Source organism: Manacus vitellinus, unplaced genomic scaffold (genome assembly GCF_001715985.3).
Source record: "Manacus vitellinus isolate BGI_N305 unplaced genomic scaffold, ASM171598v3 scaffold_29_pilon, whole genome shotgun sequence".
NCBI lineage: Eukaryota > Metazoa > Chordata > Aves > Passeriformes > Pipridae > Manacus > Manacus vitellinus.
In genome coordinates, this window is record NW_021940207.1 from 2,134,093 (window position 1) to 2,159,141 (window position 25,049).

At 43.3% G+C, this 25,049-nt stretch overlaps 1 protein-coding gene across 4 annotated transcripts in view; it reads right to left on the reverse strand.

Annotated features, from left to right (window-relative positions):
- The window catches only part of LOC103758229 (guanine nucleotide exchange factor DBS), a 163,249-nt gene extending 140,308 nt beyond the window's left edge, over positions 1 to 22,941 (reverse strand). The window contains exons 1-2 of one of the 4 annotated variants that reach the window (XM_018074825.3): positions 22,823 to 22,843; positions 17,810 to 18,100 (exon numbers count right to left, since the gene is read on the reverse strand). In XM_018074825.3, the coding sequence (XP_017930314.2) occupies positions 17,810 to 17,912 (103 nt within the window). In that variant the 5' untranslated portion in view covers positions 17,913 to 18,100; positions 22,823 to 22,843. Of the gene's footprint in view, positions 1 to 17,809; positions 18,309 to 22,101; positions 22,139 to 22,822 lie in introns of those variants that run through there. The other 3 variants (XM_029960811.1, XM_008924471.4, XM_018074836.3) reach the window with 3 other exon arrangements.
- Positions 22,942 to 25,049: the final 2,108 nt, after the last annotated feature.

Here is a 25,049-nt window from a genome sequence, read left to right on the forward strand (position 1 = left end):
AGCTACCAGACTTGAGAACTGAGCCTCTGGACCTCCCTCCTTGACCAAAGAAAGTTATAAAGGACATTGCCTCTTTTATGGTAAAAGACTTGTGCTACCCTGCCCCCCAAATTTGCTACATGGCATGAAGCTGCTCTTTGCCAAAACACTGCCTGCAAAGAGAGGACAATGATGTACTGAGCTGTTGGATGACCTGATTCATTAGCATTTGTAAAATATTTATTAGAGCTTCCATGGAGAAATCCCCAGGGGACAGCAATATTTTAGAGATAGGGAGAGCAGTGGCACAGAAGGCAGAATTAATTTGTAGAAAACTGCCATCCTGAGATAAGAAAACTAGAAAAACAACCCCACTGTTTTATCTTTAAATCTTTCTTCCATCATCTTTTCTTTCATTACAGGGGCTCAAGGTGTCCTTCCATACACAGGCAAACACAATGTACCTTGGAAAATAAACTTTGCTGACAATATATTCATGTCTGACATACACAGATTAATTGCACTTCAACCTTGCACACGTATAGATATGCAGTGAGGGAGAATCCAGCATTTGTGGCAATACACTTCTGTCTGCCGCTCTTGTGGACTCTGCTCCCCCCAGTATCTACATGGCTTAGCAACAGGAGGATCTGTGAGATGCTCCGTTCCAAGTGGGAGACTTGACTCTGGAAGTGGGATGCAAGAAGAAATCTGCCCTAGGTGTGAGCTTTGGAAGCACAGGTAGCCACAGCACGCAACAGGAAAACTATCTAAAATCATCTCTCAGTCTTTCCCTAGGAAATCCTGGTCCATTACAATGCTCAATACAAAACTCTGATGCCTGGGGTACCACTGCCATCTCTCAGCTCCAGAACAAAAAATGAACTGACTGCAGCTGCTCTACATTGAGCAACAAGGCACATAAGAGTTACCTCAGGAACTGAGTGCTGTGCTGAAAGGACTGGGATGGATGGACAAAAGGATCTGTTTATTCTCCTGTAAGTGTCATTTCATTCCCAGATCACAGGCAGATGGGTTGGCTTCTCCTGACACGTATGGGAAACCTCTGACATGGGAGTGCTGAGACCTGCCCTATTTCCTACCACAGATCACCTCTTCTGTACTGCTCTGGATGTATTTGCACAGGACCTGCTGCAAGGGCTGGCTTGCAGGAACACTTTTATGTAACACACTCAGAGTGGATGATTGATTTTAAGCAATTTTCCTCGGTTAGCTGAAAAGTATCAGTCTGACTGACAGCAAGTCACTGCTCTTTGCATGCAGTAGTGGGGGGGGCAGGTATAGAAAATGGTAAACAGGCTTCCCTGGGTCTTCTCCATAATAACAGAATGGAAGCTACTTTGCTGCTGCTGCAGACAACCATAGCAAAATGTTACGAAAACCTAAGGAAGAGGACATTTTCTGCTTATGAATTGCCAGCATTGCCTAGCAACATCATCTGGCTTGGTCTGTCAATGAATAAGCAAGTAAATAAACGTATGAAATTGTCATCAGAAATTTAAAAAACCAAAACAAAATAAAAAATCCCCCACCCCACAACCCATGACCCAGATATCCTCAGATGCCATTAACCAAAACAGCTTGTGAAGCTGCACTAGTTCCGACTTTCATCAGAAATACCAGTTTACCTTGGAATGGACACTTGCTGGAAAGTGTTTCCTGCCGTGACTGTGTGGCCAGAGGATGGCCACAAATCTGAAGTCAACTCAGTTAAATCAGTTTAAGCCCAATATCTCTTCTTATGAAACAATATGCTTCTGCTTCAAAAAGCAGTGCTCTGATGGTTGGTATCACTGTCAAGCACGAAACATGCCACAAACACGTTAGATCTCAGTGATGCTGAGCCCAAGGGATGTAATTTCTTGTGAACAGTCAAGATTTGAGTTTGGGAACAGTATTTATGTGCCAGAGGAAGGAGGAAGAGAACTCTGTTTCTGCTGCATGGGTAAATGAGGCAGCTAGAAAACACTGTAAAATGCTCCCTGTTTGCAGCATAACCCACACAGTCATTTAAACAATTGCAGGGAAACAGGCATCACTTTTCCATCAGAGCCTTGTAAGTTTAAGAAAGTTTAGTGTAGAAAAGACTCAAAAAATTGCCTCTCCTATCCACCAATGATTTAAAAACAACAAAACATAAAAACCCAACAGCAGGAGATATCTATTCATGAAGACCAGTAGATCCCCCATCAATGTATATAACATTCCACAAGCCTGAGAAATAAGTGATCTAAATCCAATGCCAATATTAGGATTGATACACATCGATGCTAAGAAAATAATCTGTATTTCATTTCTGAAACCCCAGCTTCACATTTTCCTATTTCATATGTGATGTTTTATCTGATGTTTGAACTGATCTTTGATAGCTATGCTGAAACACATTTTCCTTTTGCATATATGTGACCTTCTTTCTGCCTTCCCCATCACCCAGAACATGAATCTGAGGCATTTCAGCAGTTTGACACAAAAGTTTATTTTCAGAGCACACTTGGTGCTGCGACAGGTAACATCTATTCCAGTGTTCAGCTAGGAAATGGAAACTGATCTTTTCTATTAACTTCCATTTATTTTCTAATAAAAAGCATACCAGGACTGCATCTCCCTCCTTTTTTAATAATGGGCTACATCCCAGACATTGTTTTAAGCCCCAAGGAGTTAAAGTAATAAGCAGAGGAAAAAACATCTCTGTTCTTGAAATTACTTCTAGCATACAGCACTGTTGCAATTACAACATACATTTCCTGCACTAGAAGGCACTAATTCCAGTGCCATATGGCTTCAGAATCTCATTACACTGATCTGCTTAAAGTGACTTCTTAACGGACAAGCAAAACATTTTTGGTCACCTTCAGCAGAGGAAACAACAACTCTGCCACTGTTGACGCACATTTACTCCCACGCAAGCAGGGAGTAAAGTGGAGTGAGTAGAGTGAAGATCAGAGGACAACCTTAGCCAAGGAACTTCTCTTGCCATCTCAAAGCTGTGCAGACATCCAGGGTTAGTCAAGGACTGTTACCATCATTATAAAAAATAAAAAAACAACCAACCAAACCAAAGCGGGCCAGTGCCATTAGTGCTGGATTAAAGAAGCTTCCCAGGAGATCAGGAGATGAGCAGAACCTTCATTGGCCAAGCAGTGGCACGAAGTGCTGCAGCACCTGGCTCTTGACCTCTGCAGCTAAGTGCAGATCATCAACAGAAGGCATTTCTGTCCTGCTAGGAATCTGCTCGGCAAGATAAACAGATTCTCAGAGTTACCAGTCTGTAACTGGCACTGGGGTAAAAATCAGCTAGATCCAGGGCTTAGGCTTGGATGAAAAGTTCTTCCAATCCTGATCATGAAAATGCTTAAGGACCTAAGTGAGACCAAGAAACTTTCTGAGAAATACATACCCAAAACATAGCTCCTGGTTTAAAGTCAGGGGAATAAACTGAAAGACAAGTAAATGCAAAAGGAATAGATGGCAGAGACGCCGGATAACCAGTGGCTGTGGCCCATAAAACTGGGCATGTCAGCCCCCATCATCCTACACTCCTAAACACCATGGTGACCATACCACCAATGCATCTGAGAGGTGGATGCACAGGCACAGGCTTTGTGCCATGGCCCTCCAGCAGCACCTTGAGTGCTGGAAAAGACAGTCTGGATTAAGCAAGGAACATGTTTTTCTCTTCTCTGTCCTCTGCCACTGCACACACCGAGTCACCTCCAAAGCCATGGCAACCCTGGCCCGTGCCATCCAGGGCACTGCACTGGAATCACTGCACTATTCCTCCTTCTCTCCCCCTTCACCTTTTCCTCCTGGCAATCAACTGCTGAGCACTCACAGAGCAGAACAGTTGCTGGATCCATGCAGCCAAGACCACCAGGGCAGCTTCTTTCCTCGAGGAGCAGCTGTGCACATTCCCTGACGGAAGCATCATTTTTTTGTTGTTGTTGCAATTCATAACTTGAAGCAGATAAAGGAGAACCAGAAAGACACAGGGATAAAAATAGGATCTGTGAGCATCGCAAGGGCTGTTGATACTCAAGGCTTTTGGACATATGCCAAATGTTAGCTGAACAGGAAGAAAGAGCTTCTCACATTACAAAGTACAGTAAAGGTATTTTCAATGTTCTATTGCCATCTCTCAAGCACTCAGCATCGGTTACCATGAGAAGCAGGAGATTGGGCTTCAGAGACTATTGATTTTCCCTGTTTCTATATCTGTGCACTGAGGTTCACTCAGTCACTCTGAGCAGTCCTCAAGGAAAAAGGATCTCCTCTGAGACTTTCTTAGACGCCTTTTTGACTGATTGGGCTCTCAGCTGGCAGATACACATCAAACACACTCCTTTAACATCCTCTAGGGCAAGGCTTGCATTCGTCTAAGGAACTGAGGATAAAATCATCAAAGAGGAGTTACTGCCTCTAGTCTGGCTACTGTAAAGTATACCTTATCTTTTTTTCCCCAGGACAGGGCTGCTGTCAGAAACCAGAGGTCTGTCCTGAAGGACCTGCCCACATGGTAGTTTCTCCATGCTGGGCACCTGCAAATGAGAGGCTGCAACACTCTCCTCTGTGTGCACCCACAAGTGCAACCACGCAGAGCAGCTGGATGCTTGGACATGCCTACAGCCAGGTGGTAGGAATCTGTCCTGCTCAGTGCCTGATGCTGCAGAGCTGTTCCTTCTTCACATCCACCCACAGCCTTAACCCCTGTGCTGTTCCCAGTTTATCCACCCTAGCTTTGTCTCTAAGTTATCAGCTGTAATAGATTTAAGGTTCTACAAAGACACAATCTATGGAGTGATTTCCCAAGTTACACCAAAGTCTGATGCGTAGCAGAAAAATGAAGGGATGGATAACCTGCCAGCATGTGCATCACTGAGCATCGTGTGAGCACTTCACTGACCTCTCCCCACCCAGAGCGCTGCATCATGCACCAGGCACAGCAAGGCAAGACGTTGCCTCACCACACACAGCCACACCCCCAGACCTCTCCCTCTCCTCCCCAGCCAGCACAACTATTGGGTTTTGTCACCCTACTCCATCTTGAATATGTAAATAGGGTAAATTTACAGGAAATGAGAGTTGCAATCCTTTGTCAAAACGAGGCAAGAGCTGCTAAAATTATATGGAAAATGGCCAGCTGGGATAGAAAAAGTATTAGCATCAAAGCCTCATTTTCCATCATAGCAAGCCTAAAATTATTCAGGGATATCTACTAACAGGCAAGTAGGTCCACACAGTAAAAAAAAAATCTGTAAGCCAGCTTCAGGTGCAGAAACAGTATAAAGCTGCACCTGAGACAACTTTTCCTGTGAAAGGCAGCACGAGGGTTTCTCTGTAACACTGCACTAATGCACAATGGCCTCCCCTGTCAACCCCAAGTGTCCTGCTCTCAGGACATGAAGCATCCATGTGCTGGGATGTGCTGAGCACTGTCTGCACAAAGTTAGACCTCCAGCCCACATGAAATAAGGACAGTGCTTTGACTTGAACAGCACCATGGACTTAAATCGCCTAAAGCTGAGTAGTGCAGTGTTCTGATGAGATAAGAAATTGCTCTTTAGTCTGTCAGGAAGCCCCATTGCAAGTGCTTTCTGCTGACCAGAACAGATTAACTCAATAAAATGTATCTAAATCCCACATCCGTTTATGGACCTTAGTCCCAATAGATGTACGTCCACTTCCTGGAATGCAGCATTAAATAATGCTGCATTCACTTCTCCAGTGAATCTCAGCTGAGCACTCTGGTACCACAGAGAGATTGTTACTCTCATGAAATAGACAATTTCCTATTTAATTGCCAATAAAAGAATATGTTTTAAGAATAATATTTTTCTTTTGTTGTATTTGAGTATGCATCTGAGAACTATTTGAAGAAGTCTTGGGGGGATGAATAATTTCACTGAAAGTTTTGCCCCACAAAAGCAAATAATTGGGGAGAAACGTGCTAAATAAATCCATACATCTCCCTCTGGCTTGAGAGCTCTTTGAATTGGCTTAACAATAATTTCAGCCCCTCTTCAACCTTTTCTTTGCTGCTCCTTTGTAGCATAAACTCACATAATTCTACACAATATTTTCCTGTCTCTTTAAATATACTTGCTTCAAGAATAGCAATCAACTGTGAAAAAAAATAAAGCAATATTTATAATTGTGTCAGAAGCATTGTAAGAACCCACCAGTGAACTTTAAAATCTCAATACAAATGATGAAGCATAAGGAAAAAAATCTTCAGCTGGGAACCGAATCCCAAGATATTCATATAGTTTGCCTAAGATCAATTGCAATTACTGCAGTAAAGCTGTAAAATATATGGGGACATGCTAAGAAATATCCTTTTCTTGGTTGCAGCCTTGAGCATGGTACACAGAGCGACCCTCAACTTTATTTTATGTCATTTGTAGATATCTCTTTCTTTTCAACAATGTAATTTAAAGCAGTGTTTTGCTCATTAAGGTTTTGCAGTGTTCTGTTCCAGGCTAATTACTACTACACACACTTTTGGGGCAACAAGTCTGATAGTGAAGGCTGCTGAAACTACTAAGAATGACCTAATTGAGTGAAACAAAACCAAAACACTAAAAAGGAGTCTTAACATCAGGTTCAGTGACTGATCCCAAATATCAGCACTGGTAGTGGACATGGCAGGTATTTTAGAGCATATGGGCTGTACTGAGAAAGTATATTGCATTTGGCAGCAGTATTGTAGTCAGGGTCCTGAGTACATTAATTAGCCTGAACTCCCAGAGCATTCTCACCTGAGGCTCCCACCAACACACCCTCCATCCAATGTTTCAGCTACTGCATTTGTGAGGGCCCCCAGTCCCTCTTTCCTGCATGCTGTGGGTGATGCTGTTTCCAGCTGCTTTCTCTGCTGTTCGTGACCTGCAGTTTAGACTTGCTGGATTAATTTAGACCTGATATATCATTTGAGTCTCTCACCACCTTTACTCAGGTATTACGGGACAGCGCTCTGGGGGTGAGAAAAACCATACTAATGGCAGCCTTATTTTTCTGCAAGGCATATTCCTAGCTTTTGTATTTTCTGGTAGATGTTTAAGACTTTTAGTAACTTCTGTAGTGTTTAATTAATATTAATAATTTTTATTATCAAAATCATGATTCCCACATTTTCTGAAAGAGAAGCTGGTATAAGATTAGGCTCTTTCTTATATTTTCTAGATATTAAAATGAACAGATGTGTTTACTCCTAAATAGAAAAATAGATTTTATGTAAAACTTAAACTATGTTTACTAAAAGGATCAATAATTACACACATGTAGTGAAGTGATGTCCTTCTAGAGTATATCCCAGTTTGCATGAAAAGCTTAGGTAGAGTACTTTTGTACCCCGATTTTCAAAGGTTCAACACCCATCTCACAGGGTATTTACCTCTGGAGACCATGGCTTTCTCCGAACTCGTGATGTTGGTATTTTGCACGCTCATGCTGTGGCCTCAGGAGGAGATGCCCCGGGCCAGCGGGGCTCGGGCAGGGAATGGTTCACCCTCCCGCGCCCTCCAGCGGCTCTTCCGCAAAAAGGCAGCGGTGGGAGCGCCTGGATCTTTCCATCAACAGAGAGTAACTCCTGGGTACCAGTACCGGCTTAAAAACGCTTGGAGAAGGGGTTTGACGGAGTGAGGCTCCTCTGCCCATCTCTGTAACACCCTGCCTTTCAGGTGATCCCGGAAAGGTCTGACCCTTTCCTTGAGGGACTGTGACAGTAGAAACAGCAGTGCCAAGCGGAGCTGATGTGCCCTCTGCTCCTTCTGCTGCCTTCTCCCTCTGTCCTGCACAGCTGCTTCCTGAGAACAACACACACGCACACACCCCTTCCTCAGGCAGCAGCCCTGCTCTGCTACCCTGCTGGAAAGAGAAGGGTGCAGGGGATGATGGCTTGGGTTTCATTTCTCCTTCTTATGACTGGACTGGGAAAAACTTGCACAGATGTGACACCCCAGCACTGAAGGGGACAGTGGGACAGGCAGAGTGTAGCCCGTACAGAGCTGCTGTTGCAGGTACTGGGGTAGAATGGGCACAGAATATCACTGACAGGCTCCTCTTTGCTCTCTCCCACCAGTTCTGCTCTTCCCAGGGCACTTGGATGCCGGCTCTCTGCTCCCATTCAAGATAAAATATGCACAAGGCTCTACTGTATAGTCAGAGTGTAATCCAACATGATCCAAAATGACAATTGCACACTGCTGAAACTGCATTCTCTCCCAGCTGAAAACAAAGCCAAAAAGATGGATTTTTATGAGCTATCAAAAAAAAAAAAGGGCCAAAAATTTTATCTCAGACTGAACTGTGACTTCAGTCAGCTGTGAAGCCCCTCCTGGCTTCTTCAGAGTGGAATGGGAAAAGATACCAGACACTGATAACAGTGCAAATATCTGAGACAGATGAAATTGTGAGAGTAGCTTTGAATTTCTCCTTTAAAAAAATTGGGAAGTTTGTTTTCACAAAATCGCCATAATAAGGATTAATCAGATTTTCCCAGCAACCTTCCTGCACCAACTACTGGCATGTAATTGCTGAGAGCTCTCTGAGTTCTGTACCTGATTACAGCTCAGGGTCATGCTAAGGCCATGGCTATTTCGGTTTAAAATAACCTTTTCTCTGGATGTTGCAAGATCAATAGTATGGCTCCTATGTATGTCATCAGCTTTGGCTTTCATGCTGCAAACACCAATATTGATCCCTTCAAAAAGTAAGCCTTGGCTTCAGAGATCTAGGAACTACAGTGTAATGGATAACAGTGAACTTTAGACCCTAAGGGAGGAAATATTTATAGTCATGTTTTGTTAGGTGAAGAATTATTGATTGATAAAAAGAGGCAAACTCTTCTGATAGTAATTCTAGCCACAGCAATTCTATTAGAATATGAACTCTGCACTAGGAAAAAAATGCATTTGGAGTGTCAAGCTTGTAACACATATAGCTAACAGACAGTATATTCAAATATATATTTTAACATTCAAATAATCTCATTTCTACTTATCATTGCTACTTGAGCTGTGTCTCTTTTTTGCACTTCTTTCCCTGGTACCTGTCTGTCAGCACGTGCACATCCTTGGAAAGTCATAACTAAACTGGAGATATTGCAATAATAATAACTGGAGATGCCAGTAACTGTGGGTTTATTCCCTACCTATGTATAATTAAAATATGGCTGCTATCTTAAAGGTCTTGGAATTTAAAGGCAACAATCGCTCTCTTGAAATACTGAAAGATACCCTCTCTGGTTTTAGATTTTCTTCACCTCTTCGCATGCCACTTTCCTGAAGTGGTTCTCCCGTGGGAGTATAGATATATATAAAATCTCTGGAGCTCAAGGCATGTATTGAATGAGGAGAGCCAGATCCTGTCTGCAGCTGTTGCCAGGTAGCCTACAATGCTGTACATCAGCATTGTTTGCCTTGTATTTATGTCTTGGAACCACAGATAACTAACTGCTCTTGTATTCGGGGCCAGCTGTAGACAATTCATTGCCCAAGGGAAACTGGAAATCACAGAGCTCCCGATCATGCAGAGGAAGCAAGAGCTAAATGGTTTGCAGCCCCTCATATCTCGTTGCCCTGGGCAACAGCCTGCACTGCGGAAGTGGCAGATCCAGCCTTTCTCCTACCAATTCTGCAACATATGGTGTTAATATATGGATAGATACTATGGCAGCCCTGCTGTAGGACAGTTGGGGTGTTCACATATTAGGTGATATGAGTGGGTGCATAAACAGTCTCAGGATAAGAGCTGCTGGTTTCCATCCAAGATCCTCGAGGCACAGATGGAGGTAACCGGAAGCACAGGGATTACAGGCTGTGCTCACGGATGTGGGGAATCTGACTTGAGATCCTCTCAGCTTGGCTTTCCTTGAGCTCTGGCAGGAACTGACCCAAGATCCCCACATGAACTCAGGAAATTCTGATAGTAGGTGCTAAGTCTCTGTACTGCCTCTTATACCTGTTTGCAGCAGCGGCTACAGCTGGGTCAGCTGGAGCTGAGTGCACTCAGACAAAAATATCTGTGGAGTGCTGAGTATTGGCAGTTCCCCCTTTATTCACACAGAAATAGAGAAATCTTTGCACCTTTCTGGATCAGAGCCATTTTCTTGTATTATTGATGAGACATTGTTTCCTGTCACTTCTTTGCAATGTTTCAAAGGATTTTGGCTTTCGCAGAAATTTAACCTTTACTCCCATGCTTGAGTAATCCAGGTCAGGAATCAGACCTGGACTAATATTCCAAAAAGGACCTTAATATCTCTATTTAAGCTTCCAGAGAGTCACCTTTACTACACATCTGCCCCCATGCCAAAGTGGAGCCTTTCCTCTGCTAAACTCACCAGCTTTTCTTTACAGAGTTCCTGCTCTCTGAGCAGTACCTCCCTCCATGCCACGATTTACAGAGCACTTAAGGTATTTACAACTGATGTTTTTCCACCTATGCATGTAACAGTGGGCTGTTTCTTCACCCTGCCTCCATTCTGTTCCCTGGTTTCCATTCTAGCCGTGTCTGCTGCACTGGTTAGTGTGAATCACCAAAGCTGACTGACTAATAATGATCCATGTGCTGTGTTATCCCTTTCATATCATTCTCCAGCATTTTCTTACATGAGAAGGGTCAGGCAGCTTTGCAGAGAACTTAGATTTCTCCCACTCATCCACTGACCATCTGGGGAAATCCAGATGTTACTGTGCTGAATTCTATAGGGAAGTACAAGAAACTCGGTCAGTGGGCTAAAGCACACCATTAACACAAACACAGCATTAACACAAAACATTTATGGTTTATCTTCTCCCAAATGCTCCAAGCCCAGCTCTGAAGAACAGGATAAAATATACAGAAGGGACTAGTACCATGTACTAGACACTGTGCTGTCAAAATTATTTTAGCAGTCACCCGGGTCCAGAAAAGTCCATCCTGGATTGAATACCGAGTCCAACCTCAGGGGCTAAAAGGGGCCTCCAACATAGTGCAAAAGGAAAAAAAGAGTGACAGCCATGGAACTGATGAGCTTATTCTCTACTCATTGAGATGACCCGGTGCTGCAAGTACCTTCTGAAGTGTTGAACCTATTTCCCCCAGGGAGATGTCCTCTCAGGGAACCTCTTGGATTCAGGCACCATATGGAGGGCGAGAAAAAGGAATTAAATAAAAGATGAGGCAAGAGGTGGAAAAGGGCCCTTGTATTAACGAGCTGCCAGGAAACGTGATAGATGTCAGCTCAGTTTAATTTCTGAGGCCATCTGAGCTTCTCTCTGCCACAGAGATGGGAGCAGACAGGGGCTTCTCTCTACCTCCTTCTGGCCCTAATTGCTTTTTAATCTTGGGACTTAGCAGAATAGTCACAACTGCCCACCCTGCTAGTGAGCAATGACTTCTGCCAGCATCAGCATCTCTCATTGTGCCTGAATCACAGGAGGAAACCTCCTACACTTGCTTTCCCCTGGACAGTCCCCTCATTTTCTCCTTCCAGGTAGCCCTGGGCTTGCTCTGGAGTGTTTAAGAGCAGAAGGGGAAGTGCCACAGTCTGACTAGCTCATTGTATAATGCTGTAAAAAGTCATTTTTCTCTTGCTTGTGACCTAAGCTATCTCATTCTTCCTTTTTATTTTAAATTGTTATTTAATAACAAAACTGCTTCTTCCACAAAACAGAAAAAAAAAAAAGAAGCAAACAGACAAACAAAAAAAACCCCAAAAACCAAAAAAGTGCAAAAGGAAACCCAAACCCCAACAGAAAACCACCACATAGTGTTTGCAAGAGCCTGCTCTAGAAGTCAGATGTTCCTGCTTTCTGCTTTGTTAAAACTGCCACAAAGGGCTAACACTGTCTAAAATACAGTCCTGAGAGAGGGGTGGGTTCAGGAAAGCCATGAGCTGACCCAAACAGAAGACACACAGACTTCCTTGCAACTGAAACATGCATCTTGGAATTACTCATTTGTGTCCCAACTACTTTCCAGGCACCAACAGACAAACTGCAGAGGTGAGTGGAGCTTTCTAGGGATGTACAGGACCTGCTGTCCAGCCCACACAGCTGTGGAAGGGCATCACCACTACCAACAGCTAAACTTGGTTTCTGTCATCTGATTTTCCTTTACTAATTTCCGTGGATGTTAAACACTCCTCCATGCCAAGAAACAAACACCCACAAGCCATTACTGAGAAAGACTAGAAAACAAAGGACAGAGGGAGACTGCTGTGGCATTAGATATAACAGCAGCAATGTGGAGGCTTTTGAAAAAGAGAGTGACTTACAGATTGACAGATTGGATCACACCTCAGTTCCATCCAGCCTAGTTCCCTGTCTCCAACAGTTGCCATCACAACATGCCTAAGTAGAAAGTGTGAAAACCTTGCAGCAAGCAGATGGTGGATAGCTACTGCCATTCCCTTTTCTTTCCAACATCCTGCTCTCTTACTGGCTTGAGAATGAAAGCTCAGGGTATAACAGCCAGTTTTGGGGAGAATATCCATCAATGAGAAAACCGCTAGGGCTGTAAGCAGCCTTTCAGTTCTGTGGTGCTCTGCATGGCTCTCCTTACTGCATGCTGCTCTGAAAGAAATCAGTAACAGTAACACACCTGGAGAGCGCAAAATTCTTCTACCTTTTTCTTAAATTCTCTCAAGGATGCCAGTGTCTCATCTCATATGAAAAAGTCCACAGCTAAAGTGGAATATTGAAGAGAAACATCTCTGAGCTGTTCTCTCCTGAAAAAGAAGCAGCCTTAATGCAAGCTACTATTTCTTCTGGTTCTGGGAAGCTCTTCAGTCACCTCTGTCTCCCTAAACATGAGACAAAACTATTACATAAATATTTTGCTTTGAGACAAAAAAGTGTTCTGGATCCCCAACTCATAACAGTTTCTTACAGTCTTTATTTCTGATCATGTCTCAACAAAACAGGTGAGAATGTGGGCTTTAAACAACTATGTGGTACTTGTAATATTCTACACTTTGGAAAGTGCACTAGGCACATCTGCACATTTTTTGTGAGAGCTTAATTTCCACTTTTTATAGACACAAACTTTGCAGCAATAACAAAACACTTTTAAACAGTTCCTTGCTAAACAGTTTCTATAGAAACAGCTGCACGAAATAGGCCATATAGAATGGAGTAAAATTAATAACCACAATCTAGAAACAAAAAATTAAACAAGTAGCTTTTTTAAGCTCTGAAACGAAAAAAGATAAATTGTCATTATCTTTCATTTCCCACATCGCACTTTCCCACATGGAATCTCTTAGATCTAACAGAATGAGCTTATTAGTATTTTCTTCACTAATTGCACCTTTCTCTTCAGTTACTATTTTCATATTTTGCATGAACACAATATTTTTGACCTCTGCCACTTCACCAAATTTGGTAAAAAATGGCCAACGGTTCAAAAGCTTTACTGGGGTACAGAGAGAAAGATGCAGATAACATGATCACAGCTCAGTGTTTTTACAGAAGTAGGTTAATGGGGAAAGGAACTCCAACCTACCACTTCCCATTAGCATGAGATCCCAAGTAAATTTAACAGACACATTTTTGAAGTCCATCCCATGCCTGTATATGACTTTTGGGTGAAGAAACCCGGTGTGCCGTGGTCAGTGGAAGGACCAGTTGCCCCCAGCTGCGCACCAGAAACCCGTAAGTAGGACAGAGCTGCAGAATCAGTGGTTCGAAAAGAGCTCCTGAAATGCATGAATGATCTAAAACAAAGGGAAGAATTTTCTGTTGCAGGCAGGGGAATTTCTATTGCCTTGATTTAGGCCTTTGCAGAGAAGTAGCAGAGGGCCTATTTGATACGGTGCCTTGAAAGCTAATTTCTTGCAATATCTCTTTTGAGTGCCCTTGATGTACACAGACAATATCAGAATCATTGCAATTGTCTCTCCAGCTGTGACATATTAGATTATTTCTGGCTTTGTAGCATAAAGCAGATTCTGTGACTTGTGATGCTAAGCCATTGGCCTCGGACAAGTGCCAGCTGGGGTTATTCCATTCTGCTGACCTAAATTCCTCTCACACAGTCCAGTGGATGCAGTATCATCCTTTACTTCCTGTTCTGAATTGTAACACAGGTTCTCTTCACGCACACAAGTATTTTACACAGCTCCCTCAACTCTGGTGGTTAAGCCAAGAGTGGTGGGAACTGACATACTATGGTTAACAAATAGGAATTTTAGGTGGTTGTCTAAGTCCTGAGGTGTCAATCCTAGACCAACTTCTGCCACTGACTTTCCTTTTGATTTCCATCAAGTTATTTAAATTCCTTTTTATTTTCATTAATTGGACAAATAAGAATATACAAAATCAGATAAAAGCTGATCGTATGGTTCTTTTCTTTTATGTAACATTTGTGCAACGTAGTCCTTTCTGCAAATTCACATCACTGCCTCCCCTGCCAGGGACACTGACAGCCAGCTCATCTGGATCCACCTGACATTTGAAGATGTGAGAAGTTCTTACAACTTTATTGAGATTTAAGGGGAGCCTCTAAGAAAACTCCATCTCTAACATGCTGTGGAGTTCTTTACTGGCAACAGAGGCCCAAGCTGCTGTCCTTTTGAGACAGCTCACGTTGGTTCTGGCAGCTCCATCCTATTATAAAATCATTGTAAGAAAAACTCCGCGGTAAATGGGGCACTGGGTGGAGGTGCTTGTGTGCGTAACTGTGCCCAGAACGCTGCCCACAAATAGCAAAGCTGGCATCAGACTTCTGGGGACCAACTGCCGAGTGTGGGTGGGCAGTGAGTGCACAAAAGCATATTCTTGTGGGATTTGCAAGCCAGAAGAACTGTGCATGTTCCCACAGGCAAACAATCCTGCCATCAGCACCAGGCACGTCACCCAGCAAAGCTCTTCCCTCCCCACCACAGAAGAGCTGCCACCTGCCCACCTACCCAAAGGACACACTTTTTTCAAAATTGATGAGTGTTTCCCCAACACCTCCCAACAAACAAGTTCAATGAAAGTAGGTTAAATTAAAAAAAGAATCTTGACGCAGTTTTGGTAACATGATTGGGTAGCATTTTGTGCCAGATCTCGGATAGTAAGCAGAAAGCCTGCTAGTATTCACAAACTACTCGTGTCCCAGGCACCTGTTGTGGCCCCATTACCTCACCCACACCATGGCTATCAGGAACAATCCCAGGGAGGCTGAGGGAGCACAGAGCTCTTTAAGAGATCTAATTTGGTCCTCTGTTGTTTGACACTGTATGAAGATGTGCTACAGTACAGGGTGCATGGTACTAGAACAGTATCAATTAAGAGAGCAGGGAAATACATTCAGTGCTTCGATTTTAACCTGGTAAGGCAGGTAGCTGTATGTATGAAGTCTGTAGCAGGATAAGAGGCTTTTGTTGCAAGCACATGAACTGTCTAACACAACATGAGTCAGCTAATGAGGGATGAGAGCTTTGTCCCAGGACAGATAAGATGAACCCCAGGCAATTAACTATGTTTGTGTCACTCTCATCAATACACTAAAAATAAACTGGTGTGTCATCTACTTGACACAGATCAAAACAATCCCATAAAGAATTTATTGCAAATGTATGTCTTTTTTTTAACTCTCCCATAAAGTTCTTGTTTGGCATTTTTCAAATTTAGTGCATAAGTTTCTTCCCTCCTGCTCCCTGGATGAGCTGGGAGCTGTGTTCCCAAGCAAGGAACATTCTAGACAGGTTGAATCCCATCAGTCCAAGCAGTAATATGAAGGTGACAGTTGTTGTAAAAATAGTAAACATTATAAAGGCTGTTCATGGTGAGGATCCCCTCAATTTGCCAAGGCTGAGAGCCCTTTTACTTGCTTGAGATGTAAAGATTCCCACTGAACTTCCAAGAGACCTGTGCAGCTTCCTAGGAATTACTTTCAATAAGCTACTGCTGATTCGGCTATGGCAACTCACACTACAAGATGTTATTCATAAACATAGTGCATTATCAGTGGGTTTGGAAGAAATGTTCTTCCTTCAGCCAATGATAAATATTTTAACACTACTTGCTTCCATTTTTGCACAACTGCTTTTTCCAGTTACATGATTCAATAAAAAATGAGCACTGCCTACAAAAAGGTAGGCACAAGTAGCACCTGCTTTGTAGGTCTCTAATGGCTGGGAAAATGGTGGGATTATTTTTCCCTGTTGGAAGCTGATGAACTCAGCTCTTGCCTCAGTGTGAAATGGAAAAAACACCAAGATCTGTGACCTTGATTCCTCTCCCTAGGACTGGCCTGCTCGATCTCCAGAAAACCAATGACACTCTTTAGCACCAGCCACATGACCCAGAAACCTCTCTTACATATCAGGGAACGGGAGAAAGGTTCATTAACATCATTCTAGTGTCTAGAATTATTTTCTACTAGATCATAATATATTATATAGCAGGCAACATAATGCTATGTTACCTCTAGCAAATCCCTCCTGACACCAAGGAGGGTCCTCAATATGGATTATAGGGACCTGTATTGAGTTTAACAGGAAAACCAGAAGATGCACAAACCTCTTTGGCTCCACTGAAATATTCTTACTAAAGCAAAATTAAATGTGCCTCACATTGAATCTCAAATCTTCATAATAAAAATGTGAATTCATGTGACTTCGTGTCAATCTGAATTTGCACAATTGCAAAGCAGCTTGTGTTGGCATTACTGGGTTGAAGAGGCTGCTGCCTCAAGCTCTCGTGGCAATCATACTCTGTCCCGTACCCAGCTCCTGCTGAGGGTACCAGGAGCACGAAGGCTGACCCCTTGATAAGATCTTGCAGAGATAGGACCTGGTCTTAAATATTTTATTCAGTTTAAATCTGATTTTGTGCTATTTCTTTGGGCAAGGTACTGATTGCATTTGCTTTCTTAAACTTAGTTCAGCTGCTACAGCTAACATCAAACCAAAGAATAATGTTGGTCTAAAATCTTACTTGGATATTCTCTAAAAGCCAGATTTTGGTGACATTCTGTTTCATATACAGATTGAGCAAATCTGTGACAAAGGCATTTCAAGAACCTGTACAACATCTTTGGCGTTCACAACACACAATCCATTACAAACACTGACAGCTATAAAATTTGCTTCCATGCAATTCAACTAAAAACGTTCTCTTTACATGAAGCAACACAGCTGCAATCTGCTTTAACTCAACTATAGGTAACAAAAAAGGGTCACAAAATCCTTTCTCAGTTGATATTTTAATCACCAGCATCTCCTGTTGTCTGGCTAGTTTCAGGTTAGTCAGTTCCTTGCAATTCAGTCACCAATGCCAGCAAGCGTGTAGCCAGCTTAGTCGCATAAGGATGCCAGCACATAGTACAGGGCCTCACCTGTATTCCCTGGCATCTGAGGGTTAGCAACAGTAAAATCAAGCCTGACATGGAGAAGAGCTTTTGAGATCCTGCCCCAGCAGCTTCCAGAAACCTTGAAACATCAAAGGCCATAAAAAAGATTCTCTGAGAATGGGTTGCTTCCAGCACCACAGTCAGATGCCCAGCACATTAGCACTGCTGTTGCTCCAGCATCCTCCCACCGCCCCCTTTTCTCTACCACCTCACTGCAAGGACTGTGCTCGGGTATTTTACACAGATCAGTTCACAGGTAGGACACCCTCTGTTCCTACTCTTCCTGCTTTTCAGGGAAATACATGCTTGAAAAACAAACCCAGCCATCAATAAAAGGCTGTCTAATTGCCCAGAGCCAGTGGTTCACAATCTGCCGATGGCTCCTATTTCATGCACAGGTGTGACACTGTCACACAAAGGCATCAGCACCTCCTGGGAGAACAGGGCCCCCGAATCCATAGTAAGAAGAAAAATAAAGATGACTTACCCACATGGGTGATAACCGTAGTCAGTCGCTGGGTGAGCTCCTGATGTGACATCTCTTCCTCTTTTAGCCAAAAAAGCATTTCACACAGGGAACTACACAGCATCCAAAAAAAGATGCACCCAGAGTGGGAGGCTGCACACTCACTGCCTCACTTGCACACAAAGCAAGGACCACTCCCACGGCACGGCCCTTCCAGCTCTCACATCTTCTGTCAGCTGCTCACCTCTTCCAATTTGCTGCCGTCCATGCATGGACCTCGTAAAGCTCCTTCCAGAAGGGGATTTTACCCCCCTTGACAGCAGCAAGGGAGCAGGAGGGGGGAGAAAAAAAAGAGGAAAGAAGCAGGCGAGTTGATTGCTTATGGCTTTTTTTTCTCCCTTCTCCCGCGGATGAGGCAAAGGATAAAGAGACAAACCAGCAAGCAGATACCTTCCTCCAGGGAGACTTTTGGATGGTGATGCTGCGAGTCAGGGAAAAATCCTGGAGGTAGGAATGGCATCGAGAGGAGTGGAGCTGGCAGGAGAGCTCTAACAGCAGCAGCTGCTCTGCGACTCTCTCTTTACCAGCTTGCCTGGGAGTAGAGAACAACCCGCTCGGAGCCTCCGGTGCTCCCCCTTGGCCTCTGGGGCCCGGGTGCCTTGCAGGCTGCTCCCGAGGGGAACCCCGCAGTGTCCCCAGAGACCCTCCTCCCATCCCCTCGAAAAGCCCCTGCCTGAAAAATGGGGCCACCGCTTACATGGAGGGGGAGGGGGCAGTGGGCTTTTTAGGGGTGTTGGGGCCAGAGGCTTTGTTGCCCACCTGCATGGATAGGATTTCAGGGATCCTGGTGTGACTGAGCCCATGGGACCCTCTCCAGCTGTACATGTACAGGCAGAGTGAATTAATGAGCCGTGGGTGCTGGGCAGGACTCACCTGTGATTAGCTGTGCCCGTGGGGCAGCCAGGCACAGGTGAACTTCAGTGGGCCAGGGTAGGTCTGTGGGGAGCAGATGGGGAGCAGATGCCCCTGGGTGCCAGGGACACAGCTGAGCCTGGCATGGATACGTGGCTGCCATAGGGCAACTGGCTGCTGAACTACGGGAAAGCTTCATCAACCCTCCCAGCTACAGATCCCAGCTGGGATCTGAGAAGAGGGAAGGTGAGGCCAGCAAGAAAGTGAGAAAGGGCAGGGCATGCCAGAGACTTGTATGTCTCCATTCCCTCTTTGCACCTCCTCCTCTGAAGCCTACCTGAAGCTCCACACAAGATACTTCTGGAAACAGGGAAAACTTACTACACATCTAAAACTGAAGAAATAAAATAGAGAAGGATGCAGCTGCCTGCAAGATCTGCTCTATTCCCACAGAGTGGATTCAGCTCTAACTCCAGATTTCCCTGTGCATTCATAGAGTTTTACTTGAGTCCACCTTTCCAAACATACATGTTTGAACCTGACAACACGTATACACAAAGCTGAAGCTGCAAAATCCCCCTGTGGGCTCATTGGATCTTAGAGCATGGTTAGTGTGTCTGTCCCGGTGATACAAAAGGGTTTATCTACCTCTGTGATGGGAAAATCCTATAATCAGCTGGCTGACCTACAAGCCAGTCTGAGTATCTGTGCTGTTGTCCTCATTTTGGGATGATTGACCAACTGTGCTGAGAGGTTCCTTGCATACTTCTGCTCAGTTATTTTAACAGTAAGTCTGTCTGAAAACATGTGAGAATGATGACTTCAGAGCCACCCACCTGCCAACATTTTGGGATTAAAGCAAAAGACATTTTTTTTCTGAGATCTAATTTTACTGCCTATCTTGGCAGTAAAGGTCAAACTGTAAAGCTCTTGACTAAAGTTAAAAGGATTCCCTCAATCAGGGAAGAGATGCCATTATTGGGAAAAAATACATGTGGAAAGCAGACTGACACCCAGCCATAATTTTTTAAGCAGTATGAAAGATCTGGGATGCTTTATTTTGCTCTTGGAGAGTCACAGACTACAGGTAGGAACATGGGACTAGAAAAGTCACCATGTTTCCAGACATTTACCAGATTTTTTTCTTTTCTTTTTTTTTTTTCCCCTGCAGGGAGAGACACTGTATAATCCCATTCATAAACGAAATACACACTGAAAGGCAGTGTAGATGGTTTGCTCTCACTACTCCTACAGCAAGGCTGTTCAAGAACATTAAGGATAGTTAAGAGCCTTTGTCTAATTTCTAGCTAGATTCATGCTCAGTTATTTTAAGACCATACACTTTTATACCAACATTGTTATTCAGCATCAGTAACTGCAGACACATGGCCATTAGATATTTTAAGAATTCTTTTTCTCTTATTATTTGTTCTTACTATGTTAATCTACTTTGCAGCTTTCCAACATACATTCAATAACTTTTGAACCTGCCGGTCAATAGCAATCCAGTTCAGGAGAGAGAAATTGGTTCTCACAGGGTCACTGAAATCCAGCAAGGGGCACAAAGTCTGAAGGGGGAAAGGACACAGTAGGGACCCAATAATTATGTTTTGTGGCTGCTCCCTGCCCAGATTATACTGTGGGCTGGGTTAGGTGGGATTCAGTCTGAGCTGAGAGTGCTGTCCCTCCCTCATGATGTGAGTTATAACAAACAAAAGGGGGAAATTTTGGTGGGAAGGTTTGGGCTGCAGGGCACAGCCATGGGATTGCAGACTCCACTAGTTTTACCAGTTATGGGATGATTTCTTTACACTGCCAAGATTCATTGGTGCCTGTCTTAAAAAGAGGTTGCTGTTTACCATGTGCATTGCCATCACAAATTCCCAAATGAAAGAGCCACGGGGACTGAACCGAGTCAAAAATACTGCAAAAGCACTGGTGATCCACACTTCAAGACCCAGGTTGAGAAAGGGGAAAAACAGGAACCTGAGTTACAGAGATCTCTTGGAGACAGAGAGAAAGGAAAGCCCTGTGCCTGTCACTTGAGAAATAGCTCAAAGGTGCTGGAGCAACTTAGTCCATCGCTGTGATGGTAACATTTTCCAGTGGGATTTTTTGTGAAATCAAGACAGTACTTTCACAACAAATACTGATTTCCCCTCTGAAGGATAAAAGCCCTTGCTGATATACATGTGGTAGAGGTACAAAGGATGATGATTTACATTTCAGGAAGGGGTCTCACTGAAAGCAGGATCAGGGGCTCTACAAACACCATGGTTCCACTATTAAAATGATAGCCAACAGGCAAAAGAATTTGATTTTTCCATAGAGTGACAGCCTGACAAATCACCAGCTGTTTATTAGATCCTGAATCAAACAGCTGAGGCCAAAGCATTGTAAGCAATTTTAATAAGCAGTAAATTGCACACTGCAAACAAAAAGTGTTTACAAGATTCTGTGACCTGACCAGATGGAAGGGGAAACTCTCACAGGGAAAAAAATTGATCTTTTCTTCTTTTTCATCTTATATAGCTATTAATCTTTCTTCTGTCACTAAGAAACATTTAATCAACTGAGCCTGAAGGGCTAGTGAGAATCAAAATGAGATCCATCCATGACACTAGCCTATCTTCTTCATTGTCTTGATTATTTCCATTTTCCCAGTCCTACATAACCTTTATAAGCTCACCCATCTCTTAGTTTTTCATGAGAATCTCCTTCCAGAAGAAGATTACAACCTTCTGGTGTGCAGAGTGCATCTGAAGACACTTCCATAGCAGGACCAAAAAAAGCAGGCTGATGGAATAACAGAGAAGTTTAGGATCCCTTTCCCAATTTTCTTCTTTTGAAAACAAGCTACTTTGGTATCATACCTCTCCCTCCCTTAACTTTTGCCTATATCTGTCTGATCCCCGTATCAAAGGTTGGGGCTGTATTGCTGGGAAGAACTATAACACTTTTGGTACAACTGGGAGAGGTAATTACACTGTCACCACTTCTTACTGGCTATGGCAGCACCTCAGACCTACAGCACATTTTCATTAGTAGAAGAAACTATTAAATGAGTCAGACACCTCTTTGATTCATACCCACAAAGAAGGCACACAGTGCTGCTTCCTTTCTGGAACATCAGTCACACAGTAAAGGAAAATAGCACACCATATTTTGAGTTTTCTTACTTTTGTTCTGTTTGGAACATTTCAGTGAACTGTGCTTCTGCTTGGCTTCTAAGAGGGTCACAGTGCTGGTGCTTCTCTGCTGTTCTTGACTTTCCACTGTCCCCTCAGTCAACTGCTGTGACAAATGTGGGCTTCTCTGCCAAGACTTGCATGTACACCCTTTCTCCACACAAAGCTCCCCTGGCAACACCAGGGGCTCTACCCTCACACTTAGAGTCTTACCTCAACTTTGCAAACCTGACCTGCTTTGTCTCAGGGGCCATTTCAGCTCCTTAAAAAGGAGCACAGCTTCCTCTAACATCCTCTCTGAAGAAAAAGAGGGCACTGAAGACACTAGTTTTAGCAAAGCTCTCTGCTCTTGTCCCTTTCTTCGTTCCCCATCATAAACCTTTTTGTCACCATCATTTACATCAATCATTCACTTTCTGTGCTCCAGAACAGCTGTCCTGACACAGTGGTCCATCTGTGAGCAGGATCATTAATATACCCTTAGGAAAGAGTGTATGAAACAGGCCACTTAGAGAGGGTCCCTTTCCAGTATTCCCCTTTCAGATTGCAGTTCAGGGACTCTTTGAGCTTAAGTTTGCATACAATTGATAATATTTAATACTCCATTTCTTCATGAATCTGTCTAGCTATTTTTTAAATCTATTTATAATTTTCGCAGCTAGAAAGTTTGGTAGCAACAAGATTTGCAATTTAAATATGCATTGTGTGAAAAAAAACACTTTGTTTGGTTTTAAGTATGAAGCCTGATAGTTCAATATCAGGCCTCTGGTTCCTGCATCTTGAGAAGGAATGAATCATTCCCTATTTGCAGTATCTACCTTAGCCATGACTTTTTTATATAGTGATCATGGCCCACAGTCACTCTTGAGCTGAGCTGAGACAAATGCTGCCCTAGTTACTATATCTTAGGGGGAAAAAAGAAGTCAATTCATACCTTTCAACAGTTTTGCCATCTTGCTTTGAACCTTCTCCTGTTTATACATCTTGGACAGTGAAAACTGCCAGCATCAGTCTGCTCTGTGTTGCTTACATAATTTTGACAGGAGTCTTCCAATGCTGAAAGTTAAGAGATAAATGTTTGCTGTTCATTTTTTATGAAAATCCATATATTTTTATTGCACTAATTTCTTTCAACACCTTCCTCTTTTAAAACAAAGCCTGATTTTTTAGACAAAGCTGTTAAACAGCAATCCTATAATTTTTAGGATCAGCTTACTTTTCTATACTCTATGTAATTTATTTAAGGAAGCCAATTGTCCACTTTCAGTGTCATAAAAAACCCTGAGCTGATCTCCTAGAAAGCTATAATGTCAACTGACTGAAGGTCTAGATTGATGGAGGCATGAGCAGGTCTCCACAGCAGCAGGCAGAGTAACTTATAAAGACAAATATCCTCCCCCTAATCAATTCTCCTGCCCTGCTACTGTCCCTAACCCCTGACACACTGGGTTTCTGTCAGATGTGCTCTTGAACCCTCATTCTGTGGCTGTACACCTGCAAATGCTGATATAAGAAACTGGTGTCCTGGTTTCACCTGGGATAGAGTTAGTTTCCTTCTCAGGAGCTGGTACACTGCTGTGTTTTAGATTCACTGGGAGAATTATGTTGATAACACAGTGATGTTTTGGTTGTTGCTAAGTAGTGCTTACCCTAATTCAAGGACTTTTCAGTGTCCCATGTTCTGCTACTGAGGAGGTGCACAAAAAACTTGAGGGGAGCATGGCTGGGACAGCTGACCTGAACTGGCCAAAGGGATATTCCATGCCCTAGAGCATCGTGCCCAGTGTAAACAGGGGACGTTGGCTTGGAGGGGCCGATCGCTGCTCAGGGAGGGACTGGTCAGCAGGGACGGAGCAATTGTGGTGTGCATCACTTCCCTGCCTCGGGTTTTATTTCTCTCTCTCTCCTTTCCATCACAGTTATTACTGTTACCATTATTGCTGTTGTTATCTTCAGTATTACTAGTATTATTATATTTTACATTTTTAATTATTAAACTGTTCTTATCTCAACCCACAAGTTTTACTTTTTGTTGGGTTTTTTTTTTCTGATTCTCCTCCCCACCCCTTCAGGGTGACAGGGGCAGTGAGGGAGCTGCTGCATGGAATTAGTTGCTGGCTGGGGTTAAACCACAACAACTGGGAAGGAAAGGGACCAGGCTTCCCATTTAGGTCAGCTCAAGGAGCACTGACTAGGCTGGTATAAATCACAGCCTATGACATGGGAAATGCTGGAGAGAAGCAAATGAGAGGACATGGTAGCTGCCTGAGTTCGATCTGTTGGACCTTAAGATGGTGAGTGAATGTAATTCAATAGAATAGAGCAAGCATAATTTCCAGTCCTTGTGTATATGAGGGGAAGGGAGAGAAAAACAGGGAGTAAGAGACAAAAGCTTGGGTTTCATTATTCTTTTCTGTAGTTTCAAACTTTTGTTAAGGTAATGAAACAAAAAGTTGTGTTATGAAGTTAAGTTAATGTAGCAGACAGGAAGTTCCACTGCTGAACGGAACTTGATGCTCATACAAAGTTGACAAAATGCTCAAATGCCAGGTACATTTGAAGTGGCCCCACTAAGGAGAGTGGATTGAATACAGACCACCAATAAGAACTAAGCTTCAAAAAGACAACAAAGCCTTATAGAGTTTCACAAAGAAACTGATTTCAGAAATCAGTCGTCACCATGACTTGGAAGTACCAAATATAATTACAGTGGGAAAAAAGATCATTGCATTTTCATCTAAAACAAGACAACTTCAGTAATTATATGTGTGGGCATCTCTTGCTAAGGCTACAATCTGGATTTCATTCTTCATGGCAGAATGCCAGATGAGAGGAAACAGCTTATTTAAAATTGCCCAGAGAAGGATTACAGGTTTGTCCCACTGACTGATGTATTTTCAGCCTAAATTTTTCCCCATATCTCCTTTTCCAAAGGCTGCTCATCTGTTGCCATAGAGACCATTTCCAATCTCTTTTTCCCTTCCGCAGGCTCTATTCTGGGGGATCACTACTGCGGCTTCCCAGGCTACTCTGTCTGTGCCTCGTGGCCAGGGAAAATAGTAAAGCGGAACATCTGCAGCCACACAATACACAGCTGCTGGTAGCAGAAATACTTCCATTTTTTATCCAGAGCTGGTGTGTGGAGGCTGGTGGAGGATAAG